This window comes from Caenorhabditis briggsae (assembly GCF_000004555.2).
Source record: "Caenorhabditis briggsae complete genome, chrV, whole genome shotgun sequence".
Classification (NCBI taxonomy): Eukaryota; Metazoa; Nematoda; class Chromadorea; order Rhabditida; family Rhabditidae; genus Caenorhabditis; species Caenorhabditis briggsae.
This window is the reverse complement of record NC_013488.2, coordinates 13,148,231-13,171,238: the sequence shown is the minus strand read 5'-3', so window position 1 is coordinate 13,171,238 and position 23,008 is coordinate 13,148,231. Positions and strand designations below refer to the sequence as shown.

The 23,008-nt window shown below is 40.0% G+C and overlaps 6 protein-coding genes across 6 annotated transcripts; 5 read left to right on the top strand and 1 right to left on the bottom strand.

Moving 5' to 3' along the window:
* Positions 1-229: 229 nt before the first annotated feature.
* Positions 230-7,480, top strand: CBG19218 (the record flags this gene model as incomplete). Its single annotated transcript, XM_002637451.1, has 21 exons — positions 230-323; positions 376-609; positions 654-973; positions 1,020-1,155; positions 1,201-1,323; positions 1,368-1,468; positions 1,514-1,714; positions 1,763-2,074; positions 2,117-2,216; positions 2,262-2,458; positions 2,509-2,721; positions 2,990-3,159; positions 3,208-3,829; positions 3,877-4,109; positions 4,157-4,579; positions 5,071-5,263; positions 5,654-5,797; positions 5,842-5,916; positions 5,966-6,116; positions 6,161-6,313; positions 7,254-7,480. 21 exons carry the CDS (start codon positions 230-232, stop codon positions 7,478-7,480), a joined length of 4,422 nt encoding a protein of 1,473 aa, XP_002637497.1.
* Positions 7,481-8,052: 572 nt separating this feature from the next.
* Positions 8,053-11,492, top strand: Cbr-col-145 (the record flags this gene model as incomplete). The annotated part of the gene is made up of 4 exons (XM_045237962.1): positions 8,053-8,163; positions 8,213-8,952; positions 10,559-10,617; positions 10,717-11,492. The coding sequence occupies 4 exons, from the start codon at positions 8,053-8,055 to the stop codon at positions 11,490-11,492; spliced, it is 1,686 nt and encodes a 561-aa protein (XP_045096716.1).
* A 1,744-nt stretch (positions 11,493-13,236) lies between these two features.
* Positions 13,237-14,170, top strand: CBG19216 (the record flags this gene model as incomplete). The annotated part of the gene is made up of 2 exons (XM_002637449.1): positions 13,237-13,347; positions 13,397-14,170. The coding sequence occupies 2 exons, from the start codon at positions 13,237-13,239 to the stop codon at positions 14,168-14,170; spliced, it is 885 nt and encodes a 294-aa protein (XP_002637495.1).
* A 1,807-nt stretch (positions 14,171-15,977) lies between these two features.
* On the top strand, positions 15,978-17,957 carry CBG27183 (the record flags this gene model as incomplete). Its single annotated transcript, XM_045237961.1, has 4 exons — positions 15,978-16,074; positions 16,803-17,053; positions 17,671-17,729; positions 17,936-17,957. 4 exons carry the CDS (start codon positions 15,978-15,980, stop codon positions 17,955-17,957), a joined length of 429 nt encoding a protein of 142 aa, XP_045100205.1.
* Positions 17,958-18,344: 387 nt separating this feature from the next.
* Positions 18,345-21,362, top strand: CBG19214 (the record flags this gene model as incomplete). The annotated part of the gene is made up of 10 exons (XM_002637448.1): positions 18,345-18,427; positions 19,868-19,926; positions 20,004-20,120; positions 20,173-20,256; positions 20,303-20,434; positions 20,480-20,625; positions 20,669-20,780; positions 20,824-20,919; positions 21,033-21,143; positions 21,190-21,362. 10 exons carry the CDS (start codon positions 18,345-18,347, stop codon positions 21,360-21,362), a joined length of 1,113 nt encoding a protein of 370 aa, XP_002637494.1.
* A 435-nt stretch (positions 21,363-21,797) lies between these two features.
* On the bottom strand, positions 21,798-22,410 carry CBG19213 (the record flags this gene model as incomplete). Its single annotated transcript, XM_002637447.1, has 4 exons — positions 21,798-21,967; positions 22,012-22,128; positions 22,174-22,232; positions 22,328-22,410. 4 exons carry the CDS (start codon positions 22,408-22,410, stop codon positions 21,798-21,800), a joined length of 429 nt encoding a protein of 142 aa, XP_002637493.1.
* Between the last annotated feature and the right edge of the window lie 598 nt (positions 22,411-23,008).

The following is a 23,008-nucleotide window of genomic DNA, read 5'->3' as shown; positions in this document are numbered from 1 at the left end:
ACATAAAATTTTGTGATCTTCTAACCTGTGTCTACTCTTTTATTATCTTTTCTGTCTCTACCTAGTGTCCATGCATGACCATCTTATCTCTTGCTATTCCATTTTTTGTTCATTCCCGTCGGAGGTTGTTGTTTTTTGAACTCAGTTTTGTCTTAAATACTGTTTTTATTCTTCTTTTTTCATAAAATCGTACCGTTTTGTAGGAAAACTTCCTCAATTTCTCATTTCAATGCCTGGAATATTTTTCAATGTGAATGGAAAAGATGTGAACGAAGACAATGTGGACCCAGAACTTACTCTCGCGTATTATGTGAGAAATAAGTGTAAGTTTTCAATAGAGTTCCCTAAAACACTTAGATCAAATAAACATTGCAGTGGGCCTTCGTGGAACAAAACTGGGATGTGAAGAAGGTGTGTGTGGATCGTGTACAGTTGTACTTGGGATATGGGATGATGGAGAGAACAAGGCAGTTTATAGAGCAGTCAACGCATGTCTTGTCCCTCTTTTTCATGTTCATCGAACATTTGTGATTACTGTAGAAGGCGTTGGAAGTCGAGAAAAGATTCATCCGATCCAGGATAGGATGGCTAGAGGACATGCATTACAATGTGAGTTATATTTTTATTTTTTTCCATAAACTAAACATTTTAAGGTGGTTTCTGTTCACCTGGATTTGTGATGTCTGCGTATGCTCTTCTCCGTAATCACCCGGATCCTTCGATTGATCAGATCAATGCAGCTATTCGTGCCAATTTGTGTCGTTGTACTGGTTATCGTCCAATTCTTGAGGCTCTCTACAGTTTCTCTCCGGAAAGTGGTGGATGTTGTGGAGGAAATAAAAATGGAGGAGGGTGTTGTAAAGACAAATCATCTAGCGATGAGGATGAAGGATACGATGAAAAGCTACTCTCGTTCAATGACTTTCCAAAATACGATCCAACTCAGGAAATCATCTTTCCGCCATCTCTCAGGGTACGAGTACGATGTTTTGCCTGATTCGGTAATTGTTCTTTTTCAGACATATGCGGACTCTGAGGATCAAGCGATTCTGAATGGAAACCGTGTCGAACTGACGCTTCCAAAGAATTTAACTCAATTCAAGCAATCCAGAGAGGGCAAGAATGTTATTTCATCAGGACTTATCACAAGATTTCGTAAGCATTTGAAGCAATCCGTCCATTTTTAGAACTGAATTTCAGTAACATCCCGAAACCCAAAAGAGTTTGCGCAAAAATGGATCACAACCAGATATGTGAAAGAGTTCAATGAAGTGAGAGTGGAAGCGGACTCGGTGAAAATAGGATCAGCTGTAACTATTCAGAGTGAGCAGATCACCATAATTTAGCCATCAGAATTAGATTTTCAGAGTTTGCTGATACTCTTTCTAGCAACTTACCAGAAGAAGTTGGATGTGAAATCGCTAAGTTCATACAGAATTTCTCCTCTCCCCAAATTGCTAATTTCGCGGTATGAATCAATATTCGATTAAATATTGTATGATAAAGTTTGCAGACATGGTCAGGAGCAATCGTTTCAGCTGCAAAATCTTCGATTTCAGTCAGTGATGTCTTGATTCTTCTGAATGTTCTCGATGCAAAACTTTCGGTGTTGACAGAATCTGGAGAACTGACAGAGGTTGAAATGGAGAAGTTCGTTGAACAGAAGCTCTTCGAGACTGGCACAATTGTGTATGCAAAGTTCTCGAATGCTAATGTCAGTTTTTGAAAAAAAAAACTTTTTTGAAATCCAAAAATATTCCAGAACGGAAAGTTATTCTGTCTAAAACTCGGAGAGACGAGTGAGCAAGATTCAACGAACTTCAACTTCGCGGTACTTGTTGGGAACAAACCGAGCAGAGTTTTTGTTGGATTAGGAGGTCAACCAAGAAGATTGACTGGATTGGAAACTTTCATTGACAGTGAGAAAAGCTATGGTTTGGAGGATTTCTACAAAGCGTCTAATCTGGAAAGGAACCATCATTCTTCAACGGCATTGACCAGATTTGCAAGCTTTCTGAAGAACGAAACGATAGATGAGCAACAGGGAAAAGTGAACTACCTTCAGTATTTCAAGGTACATTACAATTCATTAATTTTTCTAATCTTTTATTTTTAGCCAACTACAAATGAATTTGCCGGACGTCCAATTGCAAATTATTTCAATGAAAGATCAATCACTGGAGAAGCTCTTTATGTGAACGATATTCCAGCACATAGTAAACCTACAAAAAAAACCGACATGTTTATTATTTTGTTTTCAGATGCCGTCCATCTCGGATTTGTGCTCTCCACTTTTCCAAACGCAGAAGTATTAAATGTCGATTTCTCCGAAGCATTGAAGCTTGAAGGAGTCGCTGGATATTTCGGAGTTTCTGATGTTCCTGGAAACAACACTCCGGGCCTCCAAATTGCAAATATGAATTTTCCAGATGATACAACTATTTTTGCCGATAAGAAGGTAACTCTAGATGCTAGAAATCACCAAACTTTACCAAATGTTTTATTCAGGTCGAGGCAGTTGGTCAAGTCATCGGTGTGATAGCTGCCAATGATGTCTCTCTTGCAAGAAGAGCTGCAAAGTTAGTCAAAGTTGAATACAAAGAGCTGAAATCATTGGTTGATTTCAAAGAAGCACGAGATGCGGAATCATATTTGGGAGACGTTCAACACTACGGAAAAGATGAAAAATCTGTAAATGAAAGCTTCGAAAAATCATCGAAGGTATTGGAGGGGGAAGTGAGCATCGGAGGGCAGGAACATTATTATTTGGAGACACAGAGCAGTTTAGTGGTTCCAGGAGAAGGCGATGAACTGTAAGTTTAAAGTTGTTGAACTATTTAGGAAGTTTTTAAAGTGTTGTTCATTGCTCAACACAAGGAACAAGTTTTACTCAACTGATGGTTGCCGAGGCAATGAAAATTCCGGCACATAAAGTGATTGTCAAGGTATCGTCTTTTTAAATTCCAATGTATTGATGTTCATGTTTCAGACTAAACGACTCGGTGGAGGGTTCGGAGGTAAAGTTAACAACGCTTCCTGGATTGCATGCATGTGCGCGGTAGTCGCTAGAAAACTGAATAGACCAGTGTACGGTTTCTTGTCGAGATCAGATGACTTGGCTATAACTGGAAAACGACATGGTGTTTATGCTAAATACAAGTGAGTTTCATAGACATAATGTGATAAATGTTTAATACGTATATTCAGAGTTGGTATTGACTCGGACGGAAAGATTGAAGGAATTCACTATGAAGCCTGGTTGAATGGTGGATGGTCTAAGGATCATTCTGAAGGTGTAACCATGGTTATGGGAATTCTTGTGGATGGTGTGTACAAAATGGGAAATCTTCGATTTGATGGATATCCCGTGAAAACGAATTCAAACAGCAATACAGCTCTCCGAGGTTATGGAAATCCACAGTCAACCCTGGTAAATGAAGGTGTAATGAGAAGAATTGCACGGGAAGTGAACAAAGATGTCGAGGAAGTGAAGAAACTGAATTTTGCTCTGCAAGGAGACCATCGTTTTATGGGAGGAAAAATTCATAACGACGCACTTGGAGAATGCTGGGAATACTGTACAAACTGGAGCGAGTTTGAAAAGAGGAAGAGAAAGATCGCAGAATTCAATAGAACATCGGAAATAGTCAAAAGAGGGATTGCAATGTCTTCCGTGCGATTTGGATTGCCTCATCCAGGCCCCGCAGGTCATGGAATTGCAAGTCTTCTCATTAATTTGGATGGATCTGTTCAACTATCCATTGGAGGAACTGAAATGGGACAAGGATTAAATCAGAAGATGCTGCAAGTGTGCAGCGAGGCATTGAAGGTTGGCAACATTTAAAGTAGTTCAAAATTAAATATAATGTTTTATAGAGACCAATCGAATCAATCACCATTGTGGATACTAGCACTGACAAAATCACAAATGCTCCAGAAACTGGAGGAAGTCAAAATGCGGACACTAACGGATTGGCTGTTCTTGCTTGCTGTGAAAAGATTCTGTCCAGACTTCAACCGATTATTGATAAGAATGAGGGAGAATGGGAGAAGTCCATCAGAGAAGCATATGCTTCATATGTTCCTCTCCAGTGCACAGAGTATGGAGTGTAAGTTTTTGAAGTCGGGATATTGAATAATTTCGAAATATCTTCAGTGTTGAGAGAACAAAGTTTGGTGTTCATGAAACTGAATCTCCATACAATACCACTGGAGCATGTGCTGTTGAAATCGAAGTGGACACCCTCACCGGATACAACCGCGTGATTTGCGTCGATATGGTCATGGATGTTGGAGAAAGTTTGAACCCTGCTATTGACATTGGACAGATCGAAGGAGCATTCATGCAAGGATACGGATTGGTTACTTGTGAGAAGATCACTTTCAATAAGACTACCGGGCAGCTGGAACAGAACACTGCTGGAAAATACAAGATTCCTAGAGCAAGTGATGTTCCGAAAGACTTCAGAGTCAAGCTTCTAGGAATCAACAAAGCCAACGGAGCGCAAGTTTATTCATCAAAGGGAATTGGAGAGCCACCATTGATGATGTCCTGTGGAGCAGTTCATTCAGCAATCATGTATTGTGTGGATGATTATAGAAAACAGAATGGAATCAATGAATTTGTGGATACCATATCTCCTCTGAGTTCCGACAAGATAAGAGAGCTCTGCTCAAATAAATAATTGCAGTTTACATTCATGTGTTTATCAATAAAACTTTTTGTATATGCCTAACTTTTAATTTTTTCCCAGATCCACAAACCAACGATCATTCTGATTGATCACCTTTTAATTCTTTGAACATGACACCTAATTGAACACTTTTGTAACCATTTTTAAATTGTGTGAATTCGAAAAACGGGGAAACGGATGTGTTTATATTTTAATCAGGAGGCGTTTAGTTTCATAAATGAGCGCACTCGGCCCGACGGATTAGTCGTGTGTCCCTCCATTTTTTCCAGTCCCAGCAGTGTCCCTCTCAACACTCCGTTATCCTTTCTCTCACCTCGGGGCACTTCGCACAAAGTTCAGTCTTTTTTGTTTCAATTTGATCCTCCATTTTTTTGAGTATTCAACGGAGGTTGAGTGGAAAGGAACGGTGTGCTCGAGATGCTTCAATGAGTCGACGGACAGCGTCGAATGTTCTGGTTATTCTGTTTCTCTGTTCAAAATGTTTCGGATCTCAACGATATGATATGCCTCGGAAGATAGATTTGTTTCATGATGTAATTTCACAGAGTACTACAACGCCTGCTCCTAAGGTGAGAAAATCATAAGGTTATCGTATACCCTATAATAGAATGTCCCTAAACCGTCAACTTTGATTTCAATTATCTCAATGCCTGTGAAAGATATCATGATAAATAATCGTTGACAAATTCTGATATCTTTTATATGAATCGAGATAATAGAGCTCAAGCTGAAAGTTAGGGGGGGGGGGTTAATTCTATTAGTGTGTTTAAGGTAACCTATTTTTGCTGGTTGGTGCTTCTAAAAATCCAATCAACCCCATGACGTTTTGAGCCTCTGAAATGTTTAATGAAACGCCTCAACGAATTTTAAAGATAGTTCTCACTACAAGCTCTTTAAACTTCTACTTAAGTAGAACTTTGAAAAGCTTGTTCTTCCTATTCCAATTCTTCGTATTCCAGTGTCAATGTCTTCCTCCAAGCACACCAACAAGTCCTCCAAATTGTATTCCATATGACTCCAGACTGCAAGCGGCAAGTCTTGAAGAAGCTATTGTCGCATTCCCAGATCTCACTATAACCAGACAAGAGAAATCACAGCAAACGGTATCATACAATTATTTATGTTTTCAATATTCTTTATAGTCCAGACGGCGACACTGAACAACTGCAAAACTAAACAGTGTCGTGATTGCTACAAAGATATTCGAGGTCAACTTCGAAAGGTTATTATTGACTCTCAGCACATCACACTGAAATCCCTTAATATTCCAGGTCGGTCTTCTACCAGGCACAATTGACCAGGTCTTCAGCAACCAACGAAACTTCACAACATGCCAAAAGTACAGATTTGCAAGACAGGATAAAGGAGTTTATGAGAAAAACAAGAAAACCAAGCAGCACTATGATTGGGATTATGAAGAATGTGAGAGAGAACATTTTGTGTTCTTTTTAGTTGAAAGGTTTCAGATGATGATGATTCTGATGAGGACTATTTTTGGGGAGAATTTCTGGGAGGAAAGAAACAAAAACTGCGGAACAGAATCAGGAGAGATGTGGAAGCAACGACAGCAATTTCACAGCCACCGAATAGTACAGCACTGAATTCAACCGGTATCATCGGTTAGTAGATATAGGACTTCTGAAAACGTTCTGAAAACCAAATTGAGTATTTTTATATTCAAAGTTAGGTATTTCAATTGTTACCATAAAATTACCGTATATAGAAGCCCACCCTATAATACCTGTTTGAGCTGAATTTCTCGGTTCCCAAGAGATATATAAAAACTCTGTCAACTGATAAAATATTGGTAAGATTATGAACAATAATTTATCAGTTGAAAACTTTTTGATATCTTTTGAAGGAACCAAAATAATTGAGCTGACAGTGACGTATAGGATGGGCTTCTATTAGAGAAAATATTTTATGTACAAAATGAGATTTCTAGTTTTACTAATTTCAGGTCTTTTGCCCGATGTATTTTTAGAATTTAAATGTTTCTTCTATAGAACTCATTGATCTAGAAAATTGATTTCCGGGTATCTAGAAAATTGATTTCCGGGTTCCAACAGTATATTTTTCTCAATTTCTTCTTTCGGGAGGTCATCATCATCTCAAATTCCAATCTTCTTTTCTTTTTCTCAATTTCTTTTCTCAAACATTTCAAATTACTAGAACCTACACATCAATGTTCGATAACGGCATGCATAACCTTGAGAATCTGTCCATTTCGATGTGTGTAACCTTCATTAAACCCATCCCTTCAAACACAAGTCACCGCAGAACCCAAAACCAGATTTATCCAATCACGGAAAAAGGGCAAGCAATTTTTTAGGCATCCGATTTCCGATCTCTTGCACAACTCGCGGAATCACCCCCGATGGTCTGGGAACTGTCTCATTGTGCAGCACGTGTTGGGTGTGGCGACGTCTTCCGAGTACCTACTATCCTGCATATCTCAACGAAGTCGTATGCGATTATGCGGATACATCTTGTCTGAGCGGTAGTGAAATCAAAATGAGAAAAGAAAGTTTGAAAGAGAGAGAACACCACTTTTTTCAGGATATGCGTCTTGTCAAACAGGAACCCAACAGCTAAATGTGTTGCGTAATGAAAGTGGAAAGTTGGTTCCTGTATCCGTATCAGCTGGGATCAATTGTGAATGTCGGATATCAGTGGGATCGTCGTTAGAGTCCCTTGTGCTCGGGAAAGGAACAAGTTCAGCTTTGCCCCCAGTGGGAACAACCAGTACAAAACCTCCGCCTGTATCAAGTACAAGTCATCCTTAGAATTAATTTGGGTTAAACATTTTTTGACACATTGTCATTTTTCACACGATGAATATTTATATTTCCCGTGTTTGATTTTTACAATGCATATCGAGAAACTTTCCGGAAGTTTTGAATTAAATTCGATGCATAATTTTTCTAATGTGTTTCATTTCGATTCTTCCGTCATCACCGTTATTCAAGGTGAGATTATCGCGATAAATGAATGCCATTCGTAAAGAACGAGATAGTGCTGGAGACGAAGAGATCTAGAGTTCCGTACCGATCAAACGACTCCCTCTAGCTTCTGATGAGAAGTCGACCTTGGCGGGCGTACTTGAAAAGAGAGAATCACTATTTTTTCATCGGCGAAGAAAACGATTCCTGCCACCCACTTTGCCTTGTACCGTTGTTTTTTTTCGCTTATCAACATCTGAATTTGTTGACTTTGCGCCGCCCACTTTTACTACGGAATTTGCAGATAGAGTATGCGAATTGAAGAGAGTAAACTACCGGTGGAGAGATGTCTCAGAAATTGCTAGGGCAGTATAAAAGGGAAGGCTGAAGATGGAAAAGGTACCTGGCTTTCAGTCATGGAGAAGATTCTCGTTACCCTCTCTACCGGAGCTGCCTCCATCGCCGTTTTGGCAGTTCTTTTCACCATCCCATCCCTCTACAACACCATCAATGAGGTGCACGATGAGGTAATATTATTCTCCGATTAGTTCCAGCTCATCCTATCATATTTTTCAGGTTCTCGATGGAGTCTCTGTCTTCCGTGTGGAGACCGACTCTGCCTGGACCGAGATGATGGACATCCAAATCACCGTTACCCCACCAACGAAGCCACGTGTCAACCCATTCAACTCTATCTTCCGTCAAAAGCGTCAAACCTTCTCTGGACTCCCAGCCTGGTGCCAATGCGAGCCAACTAAGCCAACCTGCCCACCAGGACCACCAGGACCACCAGGACAGCCAGGACAGCCAGGAACCCCAGGAGCCCCAGGACCAAAGGGAGAGGACAACACCTCCACCTACGCTCCAATCACCTGCGCTCCAGTCTCCCAAGACTGCGTCAAGTGCCCACAAGGACCAGCCGGACCAGAAGGACCAGCCGGACCAGCTGGACCAGCCGGACCAGACGGACAACCAGGAGCACCAGGAAACGCTGGAAACCCAGGATCCGACGGACAGCCAGGAGCCCCAGGAGACGATGGACAACCAGGAGCCCCAGGACAAGACGGACAGCCAGGAGCCCCAGGACAAGACGGACAACGCGGATCCGGAGCCCCAGGAGCCCCAGGAGCCCCAGGAAACGCTGGACCAGCTGGACCAGCCGGACAAGACGGAGCTCCAGGACAAGACGGACAACCAGGACCAGCCGGACCAGCTGGACAAGATGGAGCCCCAGGAAACGCTGGATCCGATGGACAGCCAGGAGCTCCAGGAGGACCAGGACTCCCAGGAAACGATGCCGCTTATTGCGCTTGCCCACCAAGATCTGCTGTCTTCGTCTCCCGTCATTAGATCGGTTAAAGACAAGCAACGTCTTCTTTTTTCTATTCAAAATAAAATCATTTGCATTCAATATCTTGTTCTAGAATCATACAACACAAAACGGTCATAATAGTACTCAGCTTGACAAAAGTCTTGCAACAACGGTGTCTTTGTGACATAGTCAACATAAAAAGTTACAACGCCGTCTTCTCTTTTTGGGGGAACAATGCCGTTTTCTTCATTATGCATTTCGTGATTTAATTTTTTCGAGAAGCCTAATGACGTCAAAAGAATGAAAGTTGTTGTAAAAATTGGAAGCAACAGTACCGCAACACTGTCGACAAGAGTGATATTTATCCCATGACTCATTTTCTCAAGAATAAAATCTAACAGGCAACAGGGAAAAATTTTTCAGACGCATCTGATTCGCTAGCAGATTTTCAGACTTCTTGTGGTTCACAGTTCAGTGTGATATTTCAGGGATTCGGCCGAAAACAATTCTTTTTTCAAAAATTATCTCTAATCTGTCTCAATTGAAATGAAGACCGTTCAATACATTGTACATACTTTAGAACTGTCATACTTAAGTTGTTCTTGGGGAATTTTCGGAACATTTCTTCTTGACCCTTTTTGGTCTACAATCTAGAAATATGCGAGACTTTTGAAATTCTTCGGTCCCCTTTAATGAATTATCCAACATCCGAATTCTCTCCAATAGACTGACACATTTTATCTCGGACTTCAATTGAACTTGTCTCAGTGTTTGTTAGATATCAAACACCGATCAGATGAGAAAATGTGCAAAATTGTATAACAAACTTTCCTTCCATTCATAGCTTTTTCAGGGAACTGTCTGGAAAAGATATGAATGAGAACTAAAAGAAGGATTCATGTTCCGATGTATCCGAAATAGGAAGTAACAAGAAAAGAAAAATCCAACAAGACTATAAACATTCCAAAAGACAGAGTTTGCGAATTTTGAGATCAAGGGTTCAACGAACGAACTAGTTTTTTTAATGTTTATGGCTTTCGATTTTGTTCGGAAACAAATTTTTGTGTAATCAGGTTACCGGGATTATGCTTTGCACAAGATCAAACTGCAAAGAATTGAAAGGGTCAAAGATATTTTTTAAAATTTCATACAGTTTTCAGAAACAGTTCGTTATCTCGGCGAGAATAGAGTTTCTGGAATTGAGAAGCTTTTGCGAATCAGATGCTTGTCAACCATAAAGATTCCCCCAAATGGAAAGTCTGAACCTCCGATTCAAAATAGCGGACCAGCTCCTCATTAATCTTATTCACATCGCAACATTATCACGTAACGACTAGCCTCGAGAGAAAGCTGCCAAGTGACATCTTCCTTCTCTCACCTACTGCCCTATACATCCAACCGTCCGATTACGACAAACCGCCTGCCTCTTTACTATCTTCCTCGTTTGTGGCTTATGAATGAGGAAGTGGAGAGAAGAATAGAAAAAGCGAGTTCATGGAGACAATTGGAATATTGCATTACACATCGCACTGCAAAAAAGTGTATGAGTAATGCAAAAAGATCGGTATAAAAGGATGGAAGTTTCCTAAGGAAGACACCAAGGCTTTCAGTCATGGAGAAGATTCTTGTGACCATCTTTACCGGAGCTGCCTCCCTCGCTGTTTTGGCGGTGCTTTTCACCGTCCCATCCCTCTACAACACCATCAATGAGGTTCACGATCAGGTAATTTTTGAAAATATGAAAGATCTTCCTAATCATTGAAATTGAAGGTGCTCGATGGAGTCTCCGTTTTCCGTGTGGAGACCGACTCTGCCTGGACCGAGATGATGGATATCCAAGTTACCGTTACTCCACCAACCAAGCCACGTGTCAATCCATTCAACTCCGTTTTCCGTCAAAAGCGTCAAACCTTCTCTGGACTTCCAGCCTGGTGCCAATGCGAGCCAACTAAGCCAACCTGCCCACCAGGACCACCAGGACCACCAGGACAGCCAGGACAGCCAGGAACCCCAGGAGCCCCAGGACCAAAGGGAGAAGACAACACCGCCACCTACGCTCCAATCACCTGTGCCCCAGTCTCCCAAGACTGCGTCAAGTGCCCACAAGGACCAGCTGGACCAACCGGACCAGCAGGACTAGCCGGACCAGCCGGACCAGACGGACAACCAGGATTCCCAGGACAACGCGGAAACGATGGATTCCCAGGAGCCCCAGGAGCCCCAGGAGACAACGGACAGCCAGGAGCCCCAGGACAAGATGGATTCCCAGGACAACCAGGAGCCGATGGACAACGCGGATCCGGAGCTCCAGGAGCCCCAGGAGCCCCAGGAAACGCAGGACCAGCTGGACCAGCCGGACAAGACGGATTCCCAGGACAAGACGGACAACCAGGACCAGCCGGACCAGCCGGACAAGATGGATTCCCAGGAAACGCTGGATCCGATGGACAGCCAGGAGCTCCAGGAGGACCAGGACTTCCAGGAAACGATGCCGCTTATTGCGCTTGCCCACCAAGATCCGCTGTCTTCCTTTCCCGTCATTAAATTGGCATTTCTGTATTCTGAATTACTTTTATGTCTGTCAAATAAACATTCTATATTTTAACTTTTGCGAAATTACCAGTGTAATACACATTCTCAGTCAAAAGTGGACAACAAAAAACAGTCAGATAAAATCAACGGTCACTCTCGGGTAAAAAGCAAGAAGACTGGTACCTACCAAAACATTTATTACTTGTATGAGTGTTCTGTCGTTTTCAAAATAATGTAAAAGAAAGTATTCGGTTCATGTATCTTCTTCCTCTTTTTTCAAATTCTCTGAAGAAATCGTTCGAATTAGAGTTAGTCGATCAACAATCTGATCCAGTTTCGAACACCGCAGGTGGCAATGTATATCTCACAATGTTGCGGAAGAGAAAAGAGAAAATGATGCGAAGAAAGTTTGGGAAAATCCTTTTTTCTGGGAGAAAAGGGAGAACGCATGCAAGTTTGAAAGTTCAGAAGTTCTTGGCAAACTTCATAATTTAAGAAATCATTAACATTGAAAACGAACAAACTTGGATTTTATGAAATTGAACAAACTTGGATTTTATGAAATTGAACAAACTTGGATTTTATGAAATTGAACAAACTTGGATTTTATGAAATTTATTCAAATCTTCGAATAAACGAATATATATAATACTGTAATTTCAGCGAGTGCTGAAAATACCTTGAAACATGATTGTGTGAATAAAATCGTTATAATTCTGCTTAAACATCTAAACAACAGCAACATTCAAATCAATTCCTACGTCCTTTGTGATACCGTAAACATTCTAATAGAATAATCGCCTCAACTTTTAACTTTGAGCCAGGTTATCTCGCTTCCTGAGAAAGATGTCAAAAAGTGATCAAATTATGAAATGATGTTGATATTATGATAAACATTTCGTCAGTTGACAACTTTTTGATATCTTTAACAATAAATGTATACAGGCTCAACGCTGACGGTTAGGGTGGCAACATGTTAGAGAGTATTAATTCAATAATACAATTTTACGCAGATTTGTCTTAATGATGTCAATAATCATTTTTCGTCAAGAGAAGAAGGATAACCATAAAGGTTTTATTCTCCAGCTCATTAGCAACCAATTATTCTTATAGTTAAACAAAATTTTCATATTAAAATAATTCTCTGTCTGGTACTTCATGTCTTCAGTTTTTAGTTCTCAATGTCTTTACCGATCTTCAAGGTAACTTACCATATGACTCATATTCCAGGAGAATCTGTAAAACTATGCTAGACCTATTTCGACCTACTTATTTTTAATATAATTATTACTCGACTATTTTCTTTGTGATTCACTCTGTGACGTAACCTTTGTGTTCCATTCATTTTTTTCCTTTCAAATATATTTCCAGGATAGTTATCGCAACACCGTTCTTGATCAGGTTCACATTCATATCCCAAACGTCCTTTTCAATCAACGATTAACCAATTTTTTAGTATCTTCTCTTCTTCTTTTTTTTCGTCAGATGTCCTTCTATCATAGTTTTTTTGGGTTTGCCTTACAAGCAGATACCGCCCATATTACTAGCTGTGAAGAGAAGAGACTGTATGAAATGAAGTAGACGCATACATTTACGTTACAACCATTGGCACGTCTAAAGAATGTGACGATGTAATGAAGAGAGACGCAGAATGACCTTACTCGAAAGAATCTGGTGATGGGCGGTCTGGGTGGTTCTATGAGAAATCGTATAAAAGGAGCGAGTGGTGACGAAGAAGGCACCAAGGCTTTCAGTCATGGAGAAGATTCTTGTGACCATCTCTACCGGAGCTGCTTCCTTCGCCGTTTTGGCAGTTCTTTTCACCATCCCATCCCTCTACAACACCATCAATGAGGTGCACGATGAGGTAACGTTATTTTTCCATTGGTTCTAACTGACCCTTTTTTTACTTTCAGGTTCTCGATGGAGTCTCTGTCTTCCGTGTGGAGACCGACTCTGCCTGGACCGAGATGATGGACATCCAAATCACCGTTACCCCACCAACCAAGCCACGTGTCAACCCATTCAACTCTATCTTCCGTCAAAAGCGTCAAACCTTCTCTGGACTCCCAGCCTGGTGCCAATGCGAGCCAACTAAGCCAACCTGCCCACCAGGACCACCAGGACCACCAGGACAGCCAGGACAGCCAGGAACCCCAGGAGCCCCAGGACCAAAGGGAGAAGACAACACCTCCACCTACGCTCCAATCACCTGCGCTCCAGTCTCCCAAGACTGCGTCAAGTGCCCACAAGGACCAGCCGGACCAGAAGGACCAGCCGGACCAGCTGGACCAGCCGGACCAGACGGACAACCAGGAGCACCAGGAAACGCTGGAAACCCAGGATCCGACGGACAGCCAGGAGCCCCAGGAGACGATGGACAACCAGGAGCCCCAGGACAAGACGGACAGCCAGGAGCCCCAGGACAAGACGGACAACGCGGATCCGGAGCCCCAGGAGCCCCAGGAGCCCCAGGAAACGCTGGACCAGCTGGACCAGCCGGACAAGACGGAGCTCCAGGACAAGACGGACAACCAGGACCAGCCGGACCAGCTGGACAAGATGGAGCCCCAGGAAACGCTGGATCCGATGGACAGCCAGGAGCTCCAGGAGGACCAGGACTCCCAGGAAACGATGCCGCTTATTGCGCTTGCCCACCAAGATCAGCTGTCTTTGTCTCCCGTCATTAGATCGGTTAAAGACAAGCAACGTCTTCTTTTTTCTATTCAAAATAAAATCATTTGCATTTCAAAACTTGTTGTTGACTCATTCATTCCCCAAATCGTAAAAAATATAACAGAAAAATAGAGGACAGAAAAAAAAACAGGAAGATGTCATGATAGATGATGAATGGCTCATCTGAGGATTGCAGCAAAATGTATTCGTGCCTGAATGATTAAATAAACATTGTAGCGCCAAGACTTATGTGATATTGGATCTCTCAAAACTGGGGGGGGGGGGGTTTCGTTAAGTGGAGGGAATAACACTCCTCTGGAATTCAGAGTCTGGATCGACCAAATTCACGAAACAACAGAAAATCAAAAGAGAATAACGTTTTTTCTTTATCAAATTCCATACTCTACATGCATAGTATAAATATTATTTTGATTCAAGTGTATCTTTTCACTTTTCTCTTTTTTTTTCCTCTACGATCTGAATTCAATTTTAAAAATGTGACCTAAATTAGATAGAGACAGTTGGCAACATTTTCGGACCTCTTCAAAGAAAAGCCTCCTTGCTTTTTAGTGTTCTTACTCTTCACCCTCTCATCTTCTCCAGACACCAAGTTCTTCTTTTTCTTTTATATCCAATTAGACGAATCATTTGCATATTGCTCAGAGCGGACCTTCGGATTCTAGACGCAGACTGAAAAAGAAGAAGGCGGAGAGAACGGAAGACGACACTCCATAGTGTTTTGGCACTCCCCGAAGGAGCCGCCGTATGGAAAATCGAAACAAAACATCTTCAACCTCTTTTTTTAAACTCCTTCTTTTTCTTCTCATGTCTCAACTCATTTTTCCTCTGTTTCATTTGCATGTGTCACCTCGTTGCTTTTTGTGAACCATGGAAGGCTCGCTTTGCTAATCCTTTATTCACGTTATTTACAGTTCAATGAATTCATTATAGAGTACAATCCTGGGGTGGGGGGAAGAGAATAGGAAGAGCAGGTGTAGAAGAAAAAAAGGTGGTGGCGGTTTTGTTTTCTATTTTTGGGTTTTTTTCTTTGGACAATGATAGTGAAATTTTCGGTTACGTTGGGATTTCAGTATCTGACTTTGAGTTTTCAAGACTCCCTTCGAGAACTCGTTTTTTTCTAAATTTTAGCCACTAAATGATTAGCTTTTAAGCTTTAGTTCGAAAATGTGCTTTGCTGACAATTTAGGCAAAATTTGCAAAACATGCAATGTTAATATTCTATTGTACCGGGTGGCGCACAATTACCCGGACTGATAAGAACAGGTATATCTTTAGACATAAGTATCTTGGAAGCACGAAATTTGGTAGAAATATAATTTTAAGTTTGATTCAGATCTACTGAAATTTTCAATGCGATTGTCCAAAGATTATGTTTCTTTCACGCCGTTGTGATTTCCATGAGATCAAGCAACTTTGGGAAGCGATAACTCAGCTCAAAGTCAATGAAATGATCTGAAACCCGGCTCGGATAATTATGCGCCACCCTGTAAACAAAACCCAATATCTCTATTGAACAATAAGCAAAGAGTCTGGAAAACATGATTCTCCATTTTCAGAAAACTAATGATTCTCGTATTTTTCGTTATGAATACCAGTTCTAAATTAGGGTAACACATAATTTTTGGTTTCCTTATTGACCCAATTTTTCTACTAACAAAGATTAATATAATTAAGATTTGTTTTTCTACCTTCTTCGTCATCCCTCTTCTTCTCTTCTCACACTTCAAACTTTGTGAATTTGACACGTTCATTTTCAGCCGAACCCATTATCCCAAAGTGCGATATAAGAAGGAAACAATTATGACTCGAAAAGCGTACTACCCTGTCATTATCTGTCTTTTCTCTGTCTTTTTCTTTTTGCCGTCCCCGACAGAATCCACTGTGAAGTGCTTCAAAGGTGAGAGCTTGAATGAATGTGCGTGACATTTGGGTGATGCTATTCTTTTTAGGATTCTCTGGTGATGGAAGACCGTTCAAACAAAGACTCTGTCAGACGGAATATTGCATAAAGTGGGTCGTTGGAGAAAAGGGAAAAAAAGAAGGGGAAGGAAAGAAGAATATATTAAAATACTCGTTTTTTTTGCAGAACGAGCGAACCAACAGGAGGAGCTACTTACGGATGTGATGACTTCACGCCTTTCTGCAAAGTGAGTGAAGAAGAATGAGAATTGGAAAAAATTCGTTAAAAAATTACTATGTGTCTATAGAGAGAAGCTCATTCATTGGAATCTTATTGAGCTATTTGGATAATTTAGAAAAACGGAATAAACCTTTATACCCACTTTTTTGCATACTTGCGGACGGGCCCAAAGCGGGCCGTGGCGGGCCCTGTCATAGTTTCTTTTAGGATTGATGTTTTTCGGCCAACTAAATTAGATATGGTAAAACTCGACGAGCACTACAAAATGATAGTATTTGAGACACTGTATCATATTTGTGAACAAAGTTACAAGTTAAAAAGCTGCAAATGCGGGCCGGGCCGGTTTTTTCGGCCCTTTTGGTCTGTCACTTTGTTCACAAACATGATACAGTGTCCCAAATCGTATCATTTTGTAGTGCTCGTCGAGTTCTATCATATCAAATTTAGTTAGTCAAAAATATTGATCCTAAAAGAAACTATGACAGGGCCCGCCACAGCCCGCTTTGGGCCCGTCCGCAAGTATGCTTTTTTGTCTTGGCCACCCAAAGAAACACCCAAGTTTTTTTTGAATTTGGCGCCAAAATGGGGGTGTCCCAGTGGAAGGGAAAAACAATTCTCATTGATTTTCGCCAATTTCACTTTTTTGGCTGAAATTTTGGGAAAATTCCACCATCATACCCCCCCCCCCTCCCTCACAGTTACGGCCCCCCCACTTACTGGAATAACCCCCCACCCCGTTGAAAAGTGGGGGGGGGGGGGGGGTTAAAAAGGTGGGGTCTCAAAATGGGATCTGCAGGTGGGGGGACATTTTAGAGAATTTTAGAGTACGCCGATTTAGGGTGCTAAGCTTATTTTTATTTGGAATCTTCAACATTTCTACCCGTTTTTGCCTAAGACTATTTTTGTTGGAGACTGCCATTAAATAATTACTTCTCTAGTAGAATGACAAAAAATGTACGGTAATATAAACCAGAAATCAGGACAAATTGAGAAAAAAGTAGAAAAAACGCGGAAATCTAAAGAAAACTAACAAAAAACCGGTGCAAACTCGATAAATAACAAATATTTTCTATGCGTAATTTGGCAGCGTACGTTTGATCTTCAGGCAAAAAATCAGGAAAAACATTTTTTGAATTATTTTTGATCGCGAAACAAATTCTGGAAACGCTTTCAAATTACGAAAATTGAAATTATCGAAAAGTTGTGAGATAATGTTTCATTTGCTGTGTTCCCAGTGTCAACATAGTCGTGTTTTCTCATTCTTAATACGTCATTATAAATATCGTAACTGATAAATATTTATGGCTGCGAACTGTTTCGGTTCTCCAAACTTCAATTAACTTCAATTTTCAGAGCGACGAATGTGTGGTCACTTCGAAACAAAGCAAAGTTTGTTGCTGTAATACTGACCTGTGTAACTCCTCTTCAAAGTCATTCTCTTTCGTTTTGATTGTGTTTTTCTTTCTTTCTTCATTTCTGCAGTAGTTGAAAACACTGTTAATAACAAAAAATCAACTTTTGCTACTTTCCAGACGGGTTCTCTTATGATGATTCACATTTAATTTCTTTTTTCCCGAATAAATATTTTAAGTTTTCAACTTGAGTTTCCGTTTGTTAGCCAAACTGAGTTACCGGTGTAAAAAGGTATTCAGAAGACAGAGGACAAGACGAAGAGGGTGAAAAAGATGTACCAGTTCTTATTGATAGATCTGTACACTCTTGAGAATGTGATGAAAGGAAGTAAACTTCGGTTTTCGTCGAACAAAGATTCTTTCCTTCTCAATTTTCAACATGTGTCCTTGTTTTGAATCCGTTTTAATCGATTATTTTTATCTTCCGTTCGATTTGTTCTCCGAAATTTCGGTGCCTAATACTTCCTCAATTCAAAAGTTCATTTGACGATCAAGCTTCACTAAAAAAGCAAGTGATTGTTTGTTGTATTAACTAGTTGTTATTTACTTTTCTTCTCTCCTTTCTTCAATTCTTCTCGATTTTTCCATTCGAACAAATTTTCTGATTTTTCCGACATGCGAACTGTTCTCTTGCTAGCGGCGGCTCTTGGAGTTTACCGAGCGAATGCTTTATTTGGAGACAGGCTGCTAAGAACCAGGTAATTCTTTTTGAAAAACTCAAAAAAAAACTGGACAAACTCCTATATCCAGCTACGTAATTTTTCGGAAAGTTCCCAAGTTTGAATTCAAAATAAAACTTCCGTAAAGTCTGTAATAGAAGTACGCTAGTTGAGCTAATTTTTCTTGGCTCCTATGCATGATATCAGAAAAGTGTTAACTGATAAAACGTTCGTGATATTATGATGAATAGTTCACCAGTTAACAATTTTTGTTTATCTTTTACAGGAATGGAGAAAAAATTGGCAGAAATTTAAGAGTTAATGGGCTAATTCAGGTTTAAAGGAAGTCTTTATTTAATAAAGTTTGTTTTATTACATAGTCAAAATTCAGCCTTCAGCTAATAATAGAAAAGATTTCAAATATGAATTTTTAAAAAACTATATACACAGGTGATTCGCGAACAATCCGTTACGGATTCTCCGCCATTCGCTCGCGGATGAAATAGGAATCGTATACGGACCGTACGCGAATCCGTAACGGATCCGTTTCCGACTCATTCTTTAAAAACCCCGCCGCTCCTTTTTTCAGTTTCTCTTAATTTTTGCTGAGTTTTCATGATAGTTGTAAACTTAGTATTCGGAACTTTATTAAGAAAACATATAAGAAACGACAATCAAACGTACAAGAAAGTTCGAGAAACTATGAAAATCCTTTTTTTTTTGTTGAACGACCAACCGGAACCAGAGCAATCTGAAAAAAAAATTGGGAAATTTTCCGAAAATGCAGCATACTGTTTACCTATTAGTTATATTTTTTGTTTCCCGGGTTTTGAAAATTATCTCATTTCCAACGTTCTAGTCGGTAGATGTTTAGTAGATGTCCATCGCTGAAAATTTGAAAGGTCACTATTTCGAAAACTAATGTGGTTTGCACTTACCTTAAGCTAGCAACTTGCTTTCTGCAAAAGTGAGCATCAAAACAATATTTTTTGTTCCTTTTGCTCACGGAGAAGTTAAGTGATACCTATAACAAACCCTATGTTTCGAAGAAGTACCTTTGTGTAACAAACCTTTTTTCATCGTAGAATCGTCTTTCGAAAATTTTGATAGACAGAAATCGGCACAATTGCCGAAAAAAGTTGGAAAAAACGGCAAAAATAGATTAATAATACAAAAAAAAGATGCAAAAATATGATGGAAGAGTTAAGAGAAAGCTAGTCCCTCACAACTCGGCCATCCGGAACGGATCCGTTTGCGAATGGGCATGGGAGCTATCTCTCGACCTCCAGCTGCATCCGTATCCGGTCCGTTCGCGAACTCCGTATCCTGTCCGATTGCGAATGTTGAAAAAACGGATCCGTTCGCGAACTCAGGTTCGCGAAACTGCCCGTAACGGACCCGTTACGGATAGAAAACCTAGTGGACACCGAAACGGATCCGTTCGCATTTTACCTGTGTACATAATTAGAGTTTTTGCAGAAATCCAGCAACTGGTCCGTGCACTCTAAATAATGATGGTCTGAAATGCAATGAGAATGGTTAGTCTTTACAATAATTATGTTAATGAAATAAACATCTCCAATCATTATTTCCGAAATTACTAATCAATTTTCAGGATATTACGCAACGGTCCAATGCAATAAAGAATCATGTTATTGTGTGACTCCTCATACCGCTTCAATCGCTTATGACACAAGAACCAACAGTCCAAAAACAGCACCAAAATGTGGAAGTCAGTTCTTCGATTTATTCAATTTCCTAAAGTGACGTTTACATTCTTTCAGCATGTCTTGTTTACCTTCAAAAGCTGTTCGCGAACGGAGATCCACCAGAGAATAGCTTTGTTCCAAAATGTGATGTGGGAGATGGTGGGATCTATGCTCTTGAGCTAGAATAAGTTTTCTTATTTTCCAGGAGATTTTGAGCCCGTGCAGTGCGACAGCACCAAAAATCAATGCTATTGCGTGGATACTGCCACCGGAAGAGAAATACCTGGAACAAAAAAGGCATTGAGTAACACTACGAAAATGAATTGCATGAAAATTGGTAGAGCTTTGTTTCCCATCAAACAGAGTATACTATAAATTTTAGATTTCTCAATTGATTCGGTGGCTTTCTCAACTTTCGAAAAGGCAGATGCTCCAAAACCAAAGTCAGAACTTATTATTGGTAAACCATCGTGTGCAAAAAATAGAAATACCGGTTACAGTTGTAGCCAGAACAAGACTTCAATTCGAGTAAGTGGGATAGTTCCTGAACTAAACCTCGTTCCATTTTCAGTATTGGTTTGATGTGGAAACATTTCAATGTTTTGCATTTGAACACAAGGGATGTGGAGGAAATCAAAACTCCTACCGAACTAGCCAGGAATGTTATTCTGACTGTGTACTAGGTGAGAGTATTTAGAAGGATTTTGAACACCTTTATTCTTTCAGCCGACTATTTCAGCTGTGCAATGCAATCTGAGCCAGCGAAAATGTCAAACGGCCAAGCGTATATTTGTCCAGAATCTGGCCCTCAGTCACCACCAGGTAATTCATTCTAGATTCTGACTAGACTGTATACTCTATAAACTAGTGAAGGACCATCTACAGATATAAGCAATACAATTTTGTCTTGAATTCATGATTAAGAAAGTTCACAGGTCGAACCACAACAACAACCCCAGGACCTAAGCTGAAAGATGGATGCCCAAAAGGCTACACTTGCCAGATGGGACCATTCTTTGGATTCTGTTGTGAAGAGAGCCTTACAAGTAAGTCATTAATTTTTTCAAATTACCAATCCTTTATTAATTTCAGACCGATATCAAGCAGCTTTCTCAACAAAATGCAAGAACAATAAACCATCGCTTCAAGTTCAACACGACGGATATTCCAGTGGAATGCTCGGAAAATCGTGTTCAGATAATTTCTGTCCGAAAACTCATAACTGTGAACACAACGAATTCTTTGCTTTCTGTTGTCCGAAATAATTATATTTCAAGTTGTACTTTTCTTGCCTTTTCAAATCAGGTTGCCATTGTTTTCGTGCTTGACAGAATAACAAATCAATAAACTATACATTATTTTCTAGTGTGAAAAAGTATTCAAAAATATAATAATATTAGCAGGAAGACTATTTACTAGTGTACATTGATTTCATTTGTACACAATTGGCAATGTGAGAAGGAAGTTAATTTCGGTTTTTTTTGTAACCGTTGTTTTTAGTTTGCATTCGTTCAATTCATTCATTTTCGTTGATTTTATATTTTATCTTGTCGATTGTTCAAGGTTCTTATAAGAATTATCGGTTCCTATGTAATCGATCTTAACTTGTAAACAATCTATGAATGCCAGAAAAACTCCTTTTTTTTCATTTTTCCCATATTAATCTACAGTAAAACCCGTAATATAAGGGTTCCCTAGCTTTAAACTTTGAGCCAATTCATCTCTGTTCCTGTCCACAGGTAAACTGCGAACGGACCCGTTACCCGACTCTNNATATTAATCCCACCTTTTGCCACATCACATTTTGGAATAAAGCTATTATCTGGTGTATCTCCATTGGCGAATAGCTTCTGAAGGTAACCAATGCATGCTGGAAAAGTCAATTTCAGAAAATAATATTAGTCAAAAACTTACCTCCACATTTTGGTGCTGTTTTTGGACTGTTCGTTCTTGTTTCAAAAGCGATCAATCCAGTGTGTGGAGTAACACAAAAACATGAATCCTTATTGCACTGAACAGTTTCGTAGTATCCTGGAATCTGATACCATTAGGAAAAATTGCATTTTAAAATATCACCATTTTCGTTGCATTTTAGTCCGTCTTCGTTCAGAGTACAAGGCCCAGTGGCTGCCTTCCTGCAAAACTATGTTTTGTTGTATGGTTGTACCTGTCGCGTATTTGTTAGTTTGCAGGGGATACGAAGAAAAATTGCCCATTCAAAAATACTTACCTGGTTCGTAATGGCCTATCTTTGAACAGAGAATTCGCTTGATGAACTCCCGATATTAGCAAAAGCAGCAACGCAATTCGCATTCTGGAAAGCATATTGTTCTTGAAAGGAAAATTGAAGAGAATTAGAAAAGAACAACAACTAAATTTCTGTAAAACATGTAATAGAAAAGAGTCCACACTGTCAAGTTTGAGCTAATTTTACTTGAGCCCTATGCAATATATCAAAAAGATGTCAACTGATAAAATGTTTAGTTCAATATCACAACGATTTTCTAGTTTACAGATTTCTGTTATCTTGCAAAGGAGCCAATGAAAATTAGATTGAACTTGACAATGTGGAGGGAGAAATGAGAAATCAATTTTGATCTCGTAACAATTTCTGGAAAAATTGCCCAAATATCAGAACTGAAATACCGTAAAACCTGTATTAGAAGGGCCCCACACTGGCAAATTTGAGCTAATTTATCTCGGTTGTTGTGAAAGATGCCAAAAATGTGTAAATTAACAAAACACTTTTGATATGTATTATGATGAACAATTTATCAGTTGAAAACCTTTTCATATCTTTGACACAGGTGATTCGCGAACAATCCGTTACGGACTCTCCGTGTTCGCGCGCGGTTGAAATAGGAATCGTATGCGGACCGTACGCGAACCGTTTCCAGCAAAACACAGCACA